At 34.4% G+C, this 13,335-nt stretch overlaps 1 protein-coding gene across 2 annotated transcripts in view; it reads right to left on the bottom strand.

The window, feature by feature from the left end:
* Nucleotides 1-10,422, bottom strand: part of LOC127873866 (autophagy-related protein 2 homolog A-like) — a 123,170-nt gene extending 112,748 nt beyond the window's left edge. For both annotated transcript variants that reach the window (XM_052417929.1, XM_052417930.1), the window contains exons 1-4: nt 10,124-10,422; nt 9,739-9,907; nt 6,249-6,398; nt 529-631 (exon numbers count right to left, since the gene is read on the bottom strand). In XM_052417929.1, the coding sequence (XP_052273889.1) occupies nt 529-631; nt 6,249-6,398; nt 9,739-9,907; nt 10,124-10,333 (632 nt within the window). In that variant the 5' untranslated portion in view covers nt 10,334-10,422. The remainder of the gene's footprint in view (nt 1-528; nt 632-6,248; nt 6,399-9,738; nt 9,908-10,123) is intronic.
* Between the last annotated feature and the right edge of the window lie 2,913 nt (nt 10,423-13,335).

Genomic DNA, 13,335 nt, shown 5'->3' with positions numbered 1-13,335 from the left:
CTTTCAAGGATACCTTCTGATCCTCACTTCATAAGTCACACCCCTTTCAAGCATGCCTTCTGATCCCCACTTTTAAAGCCACGCCCCTTGCAAGCATATCTTCTGATCTTCACTTCTAAAGCCATGTGCCTTTCAAGCATGCCCTCTGATCCTCACTTCTAGTGCCACTCCTCTTTCAAGCATACCTTCTTATCCTCACTTCTAAAGCCACACCCCTTGCAAGGATACCTTCTGATCTCCACTTCAGAAGCCACGCCCCTTTCAAGCATACCTTCTAATCCTCACTTCTTAAGCCACACCGCTTTCAAGGATACCTTATGATCCTCACTTCTAAAGCCACAACCCTTTCAAGCATGCCTTCTGATCCTCACTTCTAACGCCACGCCCTTTGCAAGCATACCTTCTGAACCTCACTTCTAAAGCCACGCCCCTTTCAAGCATGCCTTCTGATCTTCACTTCTAATGCCACACCCCTTTCAAGCATGACTTCTGATCCTCACTTCTTAAGCAACACCCCTTCAAGCATACCTTCTGATCCTCACTTCTAAAGCCACGCCCCTTTCAGCACCGATTGGCTTGTGCTCCAAGCGGATAACTGTGTTGTTCAAAGTGACTCTAATCTTTGACAGCACTGCAAAGATAACACACAACAGGTTAAATCATGTGCATTTTAACTGAGTTACAATTTTCATGGAAGAAGCATTTAAAAGAAACAATTAAAACAGTTTCCAATTGGGCAATAGATCAAACTTGAAAGTAAATAGCCTCTTAAGACAAATATATAATAAAATATTTCTTTCTTTTTAGGAAATGATGAATTTTGTGCAAAAGTTAGGTACCGTCATTTAGTTGCAGAACTTAAGGCATAAAACATTTGAATACAGAACTTATTTATATTTTTAATAAGACTAGAAGACGGATGGTAATAAAAGAGCATTATTTAATAAATGCTTACATGCTGTGAATCAAATTTAAATAATGATAGAGATTTGTTGTTTACAGTTTTTGTGTACATGTACTGTGATTTTATGTATATATCTTGAAAGAGAAGATGAGCTATCACTGTAAGTGCCTGTTGCTCCAGAAGCATTTTTTTACCAAATGTTTTACCTTGCTCTTCAGTATGGGAAAACAGACAAGTGTAACTGTTATTCTTCTATTGAAAAAAGAATATACCTTGGCTTAACACAAGAGTTATGATTCTCTGTAACTATTCCCAGCATTCCTTATCATTATAAAAACTTTTGTAAGATCTGTTTCATTACTTTTACAAGTAATTGTTCTAAATAAGAAATATAAATACATATATCTTTGCAATATCTCTAAAAATGCTTTATATTAAGTTATGGTCTTTGTTTTTGGCTTAACCCTTATAGCCATTTATCAGCAAAGGGTAGCTTCAATACTTTTAGATAGTTATACTTCAAATACAAAACAAACTATACTAAAAATTAGCAGAGAGAAATACATATAAAAATAATGACAAAAGAGTTGTGGTTCTATAACTCTGCACTAACTCATAATGCTCTTCATCAATTTAGACAACTGTATACAAATAACTTCAATACTTAGGGAGTTATGCTTCAAAAAATAACTTTACTAAAGAACAATTACTCTGTTAATCCTAAAAAGACAGTTGTGATCCTTGCACTCCGTACATCCTCTTAAAAATCTCTATCAATGTATAATGTTTTACATAAATACTTTCAAAACTAATGGAGTTATGCTTTGCACAAGATATTAACTAAAGGGCAATAACCCTGTTAATCCTGAAGTGAGAGATATGTACCTTGTAATCTGCACTACCCTATAAAACCCTCAACAATTACATTGATAAATCACTTTAAACTTTTATACTCCCTACATGGCATACTGAGAGATTGAAGGAGTAATGGATGTACAATGGGTTTTATTATATGCCTTCTTTCTGGGGCCTAGTACATACTGTTGGTGGACAAAGACTAAAATATTGAACTATTTGCCATCTATGCAATGCCAAGTCTTAGTATAACTGCTGAGGTTAAGGTTTTGTATATTGAAATCATGACAAGATGATCTTAACAATTTGTTAGCTTGAAAATGGCAGGGATGGAAACTAACATTCAACATTTGGTTGCCCACACAGGCAACCATCTTTAGTATTTTGGTTAGAGTAGACTAACGAGCCCAGTACCATACGTATGTAGTGTTATGTTTATCCAAAGACCTATAGATAACACAGATTGGAAACTCTCCTCTTCGCGATAGCGATATGCGATAATATCTAACGGTGGACGCGGGTCACGTGACATTGATTTTGGAGATGCCGGTGTACCTGTAGATTCTTCCCTGTTCCAGCTACTGTCGGCCATTTTGTTATAAAGCAATCAATTATTCTTCGTAATTAGTCGTTAATATTTGTTGTTGTAGGGTATTCTGAGCATGATTTGGTAGTTTATATTATATTGATATTGTTGTTAACAATCTTAATGTGTTAATTAGTGTTTTTAGCGCTCGGTTGTCAGATTGCAGAGCAATGAATGTCTGAAAGCGCAACGTTACGAACTTCGCGTAGTGAGCAAAGTCGGTCGCCGAAAAAAGACATATTGAATATTCTTTGTGTGAATAAATATAAGTGTTTATTTTCTGTGTTGATAATTCTTTAGGTTTTGGTAATTATTATTCTAATTAATTATTAATTTATCGGAAATTGAAAGAGAACACTGGATTCGTTCATTTTCGATAATTTTTGAAAAATTGAAAGGCCCGAAGCATTTTTTTTTTAAACATCTTCATTAAGCATCACATATTGATAACGTAAGATTTTTATGCTAGGTGAGATGTTAATCTATGTATGATTTATAAAAAGTAGACGAAAATGAGGTATTTTAAAGGATTTTGCCTTTGTACAATTAGTACTATTGTATACTGTTATTCCATTCAATCATTTTTCACACCTGTCGCCAAAGTGGTTTGTTTCTTTTTGACAAACTTTTCGATTTCTCATCCCATATCGTTGAAGTAAGATTTTTATGCTAGGCAAGATATTAATCTAAGTATAGATTTAAACAAACCAGAAGAAAATAATCAATTTAAAGTATTTGGCCTTATACAATGTTGGTACAATTTTAAGCTCTTTTCTTCTGTTGTACAAGATTGCTGTCAAACGTGTTTTTGTTCTTTTTGATAAACTTTTTCATTTTTCATCCGAAATAGATTAAGTCAGATTTTTATGCTTGGTGATATGTTAATCTAGGTATGAATAAACTAAACTGGAGGAAAATGTTCATTTTAAAGGATTTTGGCCTTGTACAAAGATGGTACAATTTTAAGCTCTTTTACCCTATTATACACACATGTCGTCAAAGGTGCTTTGGTTCATTGTGAAAAACTTCGTCATTATTCACCTCAAATCGAAGAAATAAGATTTTTATTCTGAGTAATATGTTTATCTTGGTATGAATAAAAAACAAGATGAAAGTACAATGTATGGGTTTAAATTCTCATTTAATATCTTTTATTAGTATTACCAGTTTTCCTGTCAATGTTACACATGCAAGTTAATATACAAACATATTTTAACAGATAGCTGTGAGATTACTATTAAAACACAAACAAAAGCTGTGAGATGACTATAATTCGCCGGCCGCGGCCACTGATCACACAATTAAAATCAATCAACAACGCAAACTGATAATTGAAGTTAGGATCCCTTCTTTTAATTAATTCTCAAGAATAAAGAAAAAACACACAAAGCATCTTCTTCAGTTCGCTAATTGATCCGACGATTAACACGCGCGTGAAATGTTTGTTTTTTTTCTTTTCGCGAAATCCTAGCCCACGATACTGAAAGCTAAATTTAATTACCCAAAGAAAAAAAACTGGATTACAAACACAACTTTAATAACCTATAACTCTTGAATAAGATCTAAATAAAAAGAGAATTAAACAATTGAAAAAATCTACACAATCAATATTGAAATAAGTCTAACTGCAACCGTTTTTGGATCGAACGATCATAGCATTTATTATACTGTAATGTTGTTTTAATCAGAGACCTAGATCTATGTGTCCACATATATCTATCCGTTTTGAAATAATAAAATTTTATAAGGTTTTAACTGTTTGAAATACCAAATTATACAAGAATATTTTATCAGCAAAAGCCTTTAAAATAAACTATTCAACAGAATTCTCACCGCGATTTGGAAGTTCTTAGCGCTATTTCTTCAACTATCGCGGCATTATAAATTCTTATTGTAGGTAAATAAAATCGAGATTTAAGAAAAACAACATAATTACTCATGTTTCTATGAAACTTTATTTTATAAAAATCGGATCATTATTGACCAAGTTACAACCGCCTTTCATAGCGCCTTAACATTTTCGCATAACTTTGCTCGATAATCGAAGCCGCTACTGACGCGTCGCTATCTTATCGCAATCGTGATACACCGGCTATCTCCGGACTACTCCGATTGAGTCATGGAATAAATCGTCTGCTGATCCTCAGTGTACTTATCGGTTTCTCGAACACGTGACCCCGCCGAGAGATAGCCCGATAAGGCGCGAAGTTTCCAATCTGTGTTATCTATAGGTCTTTGGTTTATCTCATACTTTTTCAAAATAAAATAATAGATAACTAAACAACAACAGTGCAAATAATACACACACTTTGTGTATTATGTCTTAAAATGAGTCTGAGTTGGTCTTGATTAATGAATATTATTATTAATTTATTATAAAACTTATTAATCCACAGTCACCAATTTGTATGAAATGTTTAATAGCACTCAATTGTTTCAAACTTAAAAAAGCTAGTTACCTGGCTGGACTACCAACTTTTGAATTTGAGTTGCCCTGGCCAAAATCTACTGGCCGCGGGCTCATGGGCAACCACTAGTTTCCATCCCTGAATGGCAGTGATTTTTTTTGCTTTTATTTGTTATAGCCTGTGCCATTTGAATTGGGAAAATTAGCGCAATGAACCATGATATTGGGAAAAATAGTGTGATAAACCATGAAATTGGGAAAAAATTAGCATTATAAATAGGATTATAAGTAACAGAATTAAAATTGTTTGTAAGTGCATGTTCAGCGGTTTTTCTAGCCATTTTTGGGAAAATGAGTCTGGTCAAATTGGGATTGCTTTAATTGATAAAAGTGGCAAATTTTAGAATTTTTTATCGACAAAAAGGACTTAATTAAAATTATATATTTTGTAGGATGTTTAAATAAAAAGTTGAGATCTAGATTTAAGAAATCATAAGTCATAAGAGACTTCTTTCTTAAAAAAAAAGAAAAAAATATTTGAAATTGGACGATTTTGGGGAAATTTTGGTCAGCCTTTTGGGAAAAAACGTTGATTTTTGCTATTGGGAAGCAGCCGAAAATCAGCTGTAATTTTTAGCAAAAAAAATCTGAATGGTTTTCATGTTTTAATCAGAACAAGAGGGCCTTAAAGGCCTAAAGTCCTTCACCTGAGATACAAAAGAACTGACCTGTTCTGAGCAGCCCAAGATATCATTACAACAGATGTTTTGACCAAGTTTCATTAAGAGTGAAATATAAATGTATCTTTTAGAGTGCTTACAAGGTTTTACTATAACCATATAAGGATAACTTCCCCGCCCCCTGGTGGCCATGTTTTTCAACAGACCAGAAATATTTTGCAACTAATCCAAGATTTCATTAAAACAAATGTTCTGACCAAGTTTCATGATGAATGGACAATAAATGCGACTTTTAGAGTGTCTAAACGTTTTAACTAAAGCCATATAATGAAAAATGCCATGCCCCCTGGCGGACATGTTTTTCAATCAACCTTAATATTTTTTCGAAATTGTCCAAGATATCATTAGGACAAGTTTTCTGACCACGTTCAATGAAGATCAGACAATAAATGTCGACAAAGTTTTACAAAAAGAAAAATACCCCAAACACTGGCGGCCATGATGTTCAACCAACTGGAACCATTGTCAAACTTGTACATGAAATCATTGGCACAAATCTTCTGACCAAATTTCATGAAGATCGGGCAATAAATGTCTAGAGTGTTCATTAGACAAATGTTGACGCCACACAATGCATGACAGACGACGGACAAAAGGCGTTCACAAAAGCTGACCACGAGAAAATTGTGCTCAGGTGAGCTAAAAACAACAAAAGGATAACAGCAATGAGGCAAATGACCAACACACTTACACAGCCCTTGTGTTATTCATATAATTAACAGTTTACAGGGTATACTCAGGTATTTGCCAACTAACCCGAGTCAATCATGAAGGCAAAGTTTTGGACGCCTTCTATGGGGTCAGATTTAGGGCCTTCCTTGTCTGCCTCGAGGCACTCCTTGGCCAGCTGTAGACTTGCTGTCATACTCGAGTGCATGCTGCTGAACATCTCCCCAGCCATCATGCCTGCAAGGAACAAACAAGAAGAGTAGAAATCTCATTCGATCTCAACTAAGCAAATTTTAAAGTTCATTATGTCTTACCAAAGGGGATCAAATATAGGACCTCCTCTTTTTTTAAAGGAACTTTTCTCTGAAGAATTTAATATTAAATTAACCTGTTTTTTATGCTATTATTAAAGGTGGTGATGACAAATTTTAGTAAATGTAATGTGTATTACATGCACTTCAATTGTATAAATGATTAAATGCATAAATATCAAATGCTACATGTGTATCACAAACTTAGTCATGCCTGGACATTGACATGACAGCACAATGTTGATGATCATAATAATAAATAACAACTGTGATTAAAAACACACTAATTAATTTTTCCGAAGATTCAAATTACCATAACTTTGGATGTGGTAGAGATAAATTAATAATTCAAACTGACCTGAGCAGTATTAACTGAGATCTTTAATATTATATCAAATCATTTAAAATTTCTGTGAATTGAATTTTTTGTCAGGGTTGCTATTAATTCATTTTTTATATCACTTATTAATCAGATTATTTTGTAAAGCTACAAGGCCAACATGGTTTGGATGACCCTGACCCATATTTATAATATAATAACAATTCACACAAATGGACCAAGCAGGTGCCTTCGAAAATCCATGAGCAACAAATGCACCTAATAATGGAAAAGCCAGTTTATAAAGACCCTATTGCAGAAATTTTCAGAGGTGTAACCTAGACAATCTAACAAATTCATACTCTTTCTTTACTGGACAATCAGTTCTTTAAATAGGACCTTACAATATTTAAACAAGAGGGCCAAGATGGCCCTAGTTCACTCACCTGAGAGGAGTCAGTTCATTCAATCTTTACCTTATGTCAAACTTGACCTAGATATTGACCAGACAAACATCCTGGTCAAGTTTCATCATTATTGAACCAAAACTCTGGCGTAGGGAGTGTTTTTGTTTTTGTAAGATTTGAAATGGTGACCTATATTTTGAGTTGACCCCCCTTACCAAACATCAAACTTTGCTTACAAGGATTGTGTATAATATAATGAAAATTTGGACAATCTAAGGGCAATAATTATGGCATTAATTATGTGATTTTTCTTATCATCAAACTTGACTGAGATCTTTCAGCAACTTTGATAAAGAATGCATGAGAAATGTAAATGCTAGAGTGTTTACAAACTAATGTGGACGAACGGACAGCGGAAAAATACCAATCCTAAAACCTCACCTGAGCACTCAGGTGAGCTAAAAAGTGTGTTTCACTGATCTGAGCCATTTTCCAAATTGTCCAAGAAATCAATAAAACCAATGTATTGACTAAGTTTCACGTTTATTAGGCAAAATATTTGACTTCTATAGTGTTCGATCACAAGGTTTCTCTCCAAATAGTCAAATTAGGAAAACTGCCCCACCCCCCTGGCAGCCATGTTTATTGACCCATCGGGACCATTTGCAAACTCATCTGAGATATATATGAAACCAATCTTTTCACCAAGTTTCATGATGATTGGGCAAAAAATGTGACTTCTAGAGTGTTCACAAGCTTTTTTTTACTATATAAATATAAGAAAACTGCCCCCCCCCCCCCCCCCCCCCGGCAGCCATGTTATTCAATTGACCGGAATCATTTTCCAACTCAACTCTTGTATCAAGGAAACAAATATTCTGACCAAATTTCATGAACATTGGGCAAAAAATGCGACTTCTAGAGTGTTCACATGTTTTCACTATATACATATAGAATAAATGCCCCTCCCCCTGGCGGCCATGTTTTTTTCACCGATCTGGACCATTTTAGAACTCCTCCGACATATCAATAAAACCAATGTTTTGATTAACTTTCATGATGATTGGGCCAAAATTGTGACTTCTAGAGTGTTTACAAGGTTTCTCTTTAGCCATTGAAGGAAAACTGCCCCACCCACTGGCGGCCATGTTTTTCAACGGACCGGAACCACTTTTGAACTCAACCAACATATCATTTAGACAGACATTTAGACAAAGTTACATGAAGATTGGGCATTAAATGTGACTTCTACCAAATATGAAGGTTATATCTCAAGGGACATAGAAGTTATGAGCATTTTTCGAAACCTTAACGCAAATAGTGACAGAAAGACAGATGGACAGGCGGATGGACGGACAGTCTGATCACCATATGGCATAAAGGGGGCATAAAAACATCCAACCTCGAATAACAATTAACACATAAATGACACAACTACACTGTATTATTATGAAAACATTACTAATCGAAGGGGAGTAACTACTGTAAACTTAAATGCAATATTTAGAAGAGTTGTCTCGCATGTTACATAACCTTAATTCATGATTGTTTACAAGCCTTTTTACTATATAAATATAAAGAAAACTGCCACCTCCCCATGGTAACCATGTTTTTCAACGGACGGGAACCATTTTCAAACTTAACTCCTGTATCTAGGAAACAAAAGTCCTTACAAAATTTCATGAAAATTGGGCCAAAAATGTGACTTCTAGAGTGTTGACATGTTTTCACTATATACATATAGAGAAAAATGCCCCGCCCACTGGCGGCCATGTTTTTTCACCGATCTGGACCATTTTCGAACTCTTCCGAGAAATCAATAAAACCAATGTTTTGACCAACTTTCATGATGATTGAGCAAAATTTGTGACTTCCAGAGTGTTTACAAGGTTTCTATATAGCCAAATAAGGAAAACTGCCCCGTCCACTGGCGGCCATGTTTTTCAACGGACCGGAACCACTTTTTAACTCAACCACCATATCATTAAGACAAACATTTTGACAAAGTTACATGAAGATTGGGCATGAAATGTGACTTCTACAGTGTTTACATGTTTTTTTTTAACTTGTGACCTAGTTTTTGACCCGGCATGACCCAGTTTCAAACTCGACCGAAATTTCATTGATACAAAGCTTCTGACCAAGTTTCATGAAGATCGGACAATGAATGTGGCCTCTAGAGTGTGTTAACGGACGAACGGACGACAGACAAAGAGTCAAGACCGGTCACAAAAGCTCACCTGAGCAATCAGGTGAGCTAAAAACATGTCTGTCAGTCCAGCCATGTTAGGCGGAGACTGGGATTTTATATCTAAACAGGGGTGATAAACATGCACCTACAATGATAAATATACACCAAAAATAATGCCTTAACCCATTTTTTGTAACTAATGTAACATTAAAAATGTTTAAACTATCACATTACTTAACATATTCAATCATTAAACATTATGTTGCAAAAGTTTATTGAAATAAATTAACACATTATTATTATTATTATTACTACTACTATTTTTAAAAGGTAACAACAATTTTTTTACCATTGTCTTCTCTTTGTATTGGCTGCAGTGTCAGCTCTAGCCCCGTCACTTCCAGCCTAGTACTGTCATTGACGAGAGCTGACCAGGGCACAGTGACAGAGATACATTCCACAAAACCATCAACCAGTTCAACTGGGACACCTAGACTCGACAGCTCATCATTAACAGCCTTAAAGGATAGAAAAACAAATAACTACCTGTGTCTTGAAAGAATCAAGATTTCATTACTAAGCAATACAATATGACTTTAAAAACAATTGATACAACCCCTGTCACCTTTGTTTACATTAATCTTTTGAGGATATTCCGTAACAAATAATATGAAGAATTAAATTATTTTGACTTTTTCTAAATCATCTGGCTTAAGATAACATAAATTTCCCACCTGTACATCGAGATTAAGATCCGTTATCTTTCCGTTGCCATTGTAAAGATCTAAACTCAGCTGATCTAGTGATAGTTTCTGTTTGAGAAACTGGCCCAAATAATGTTGTAAAAAGAAACGACATGCTTTTTTCTTCAGGAAATCCTGCATACCCCCAAAGTTTCCAAATTTCCAAGGCATTATTTCTTTAGTTTGAACGTCCTTGATCATTAAAATAAATAAGATCGACAATTGTTTTTATTTTCACATTCTATCAAAACATAATACGCCATTAAATAACACTTCGGAACACTCAGACGTTATCCATACAGTTTACTAAAAAAGGTTGACAACTCTGTAGCATATTGAGGGGTTGTTTCAAAATCGTTTATTACAGCTTTGCAAAAAGCTTCGTTACAAAGTGAGCATAAAAACAAGAAATATCTTCTTTTTTTAAAGAAGAGATATTTGGTGTATATCCTGAATTTGAAATTAAGGTAAAAAATTGACGTTTCTAAGTTGTTAAATAAAAACAAAGGTTTTAACATTGTTATTTTTTTCACTTTAAAGTCGCATATCCACCGCATGAAATGTTTGCTTTGTAGCGCACATATATAAACCACATGTTTGATAATTCGACTTGCATATCTTCAAATAAATACAATATTGAACAAAGTTCTTTGTTACACAATGGGGCCGTTTTGACCTACTTAAAAACTGTCTTTGGGGCCGTTTGGACCAAAGTGGGGCCGTTTTGACTATTTTTGACTAGGGGCCGTTTTGACTAAGGCCGTTTTGACTAGCTCCCCCACATAATAATGTTCGTAGATACAAACTTTTCTATATTAGATTACATCATATTTGTCCTCGAATGGTTTTTTATGAATTTTTTTCTTCGCCATCGAAACATATTTTGTTGATATGTGAGTAAGATGCAGTTCAAATAACATTGTTTTATCATAGAGCAGTGTTAAGTATAAGATGGTAAAAATAGCACCACACTGGAATTCGGAACGTCCCATATTGTACACGGGTATTATCCACTGATTTATCTGTTGTGTAATGGAATGTTTTCCATTCTTTGTGTATTTATATATTAAATTATTTTCGTGTACAATAAGGGCATTTACCATAGACAAATAACATTGTGCAAGTTTAAACATAATTATGTTTGTATGCAGAAATCTGCAAATGCAACCGAGTTTACCAACGGCTATTATTTGATAAACTGCTCCGGTTCATTTTAACAGCAGTAATGTACATAGAATACATGACGTAGCGTGTGGCGAAGAAGAAAGTTTATCGAGTTCATAAATTCATTTGAAAATAGTGATAGGATGGCATAAGGGTCTTTATTTAGTTATGCTAAAATAATTATTAAAGACCCTAGATGCAAACTCGCCAATTATTGAGTTAAATGGATTATTAGATGGATTTTAAAGGATTATTAAAGGTAAGATACTAGTTCGAACGTGTTTTGGTTTTTGTTTGTACTTTGTCGTTCCCTGACCCTGTTCTCGGGGAAATGATTTTAACATGGGCGCCATTGATGCATTGGATCACACACGGCATGCCCATAACATTGTATAAAAAAACACGTTCTGCGCGTCCTTAAATTCGTCGTCCGAAGTCGGAAAACGTATTGCCCTGCATATGAAGTCAAATAAAGTGTCAGTCGCTGCAATTGTCTGTTTACTCGTCGATAGTGTACATGTAGAATCTATGTTGACATCGACATCATTTTGTCAGGAGCAATCGCCGCCATATTGGATTTTGATCATTTTCTTTCGAAAATAACATGAATTATAGTAAAGTAAAATCTTCTTTTCGCGGTTGTAATGTGTGACAATTCGCATGCTGCGTAAAATTGAACGAGGCATATGGTGATATTTTTACTAGTTTTACAGTTTGTGTGTGAATTTTTTAAAGACTATTTTGCGTACCAGAAAAAAATACATTTATATCACTACGCATGGCTACATTCGTTAGATTTTAACCGATTTTTAAGAATGAATTAAAATAATTGTTAGGCTAAGGTTTTTAGATCTATTTATGTTAAATGTTACGTTGAAAAAAATCAAATGGGATAAATATAATACTAGGATTAGCGTTTAATACAAAGAAGATTATGTTGCTCGGCTCGAACACCGAAAGCGCTGGCCAAGGCTCGCGCTCCCGGCGTTCTAAGCCTCGCAACATAAACTTATCTGTATTCAACGCTAACCTAATATTCTCTATATATCCGCGTAATGCGAAAATTGGTATTATGATATACTGTAAAACCATTAAATTTCGTGTGGTACGAATTTTCGTGGATTTCGTTGGCCCGTATGAATAGAACTACGATGTTAATTATTACCTAGTATGAATAACAAGTAGTGTGTTTGCATAAAATAATTTGCATCTAACGAGTTAAAGAGATCTTTTCACGTTTTTGTAAATTGACAAAATTGAAAAAAGGTTGTTTCAGATTCTGAGATTCGCAAATTTTCGTTTTAGTTATGATATTTGTGAGGAAACAGTAATACTGGACATTTACTATGGTCTAATATAGCCATTATATGCATTTAAAAACCTGAAAATTATAAGGCGTTGCAACGCGAAACGACTGAATAATTTGGAGAGTTCTGTTGCTGTCGTTTAATTTTGTGAAACTACGAAGATTGCTTATATGAAGTATAAAATACGTCCTTAGTACATATATACTTGGCAGGATGGCTGATCGGTCTAATTGGTTTTTACTCCAGGACTCCGAGGGTCACTTGTTCGAGCCCTGCTGCGGGCCACTTTTTTACCTTTTTAATGTTATTCTTGATTTTTTACTGGAGCTTTTTAGATCCAATGTTTACATTTATCAATATAGAACATTTAATGACAAACTTCAAAACATGCCAAAATCTGTGAAAAGGCCCCTTTAAGCTGCTTATCATTACAACCAGTAGATTAGAGTCATTTTTTTAAATAAATGACTTACTACAATAATCATGAGTGTTGTGTCCTATTTTACCTCATAAGTGATGATTTATCCTAAACTAAGGGAAAATACTCAACATTTCTATTACATCCCTTTAAAAAGTGTACTATATATTTCTTATGTATAGATAATTTTAAATACACATTTATCAGAACACAATTTAAGAACTCATTAGTATTGCTTTAAACGTATCAGTTATAGATACATTTTGCAAAATATACACCTGTCATATAAAGTGCTGCTCTAGGCAATATGAAGT

This window comes from Dreissena polymorpha, chromosome 3 (genome assembly GCF_020536995.1).
Source record: "Dreissena polymorpha isolate Duluth1 chromosome 3, UMN_Dpol_1.0, whole genome shotgun sequence".
NCBI classification, from domain to species: domain Eukaryota; kingdom Metazoa; phylum Mollusca; class Bivalvia; order Myida; family Dreissenidae; genus Dreissena; species Dreissena polymorpha.
Note: the sequence above shows the minus strand (reverse complement) of the source record. Positions and strands in the feature narration are given on the sequence as shown.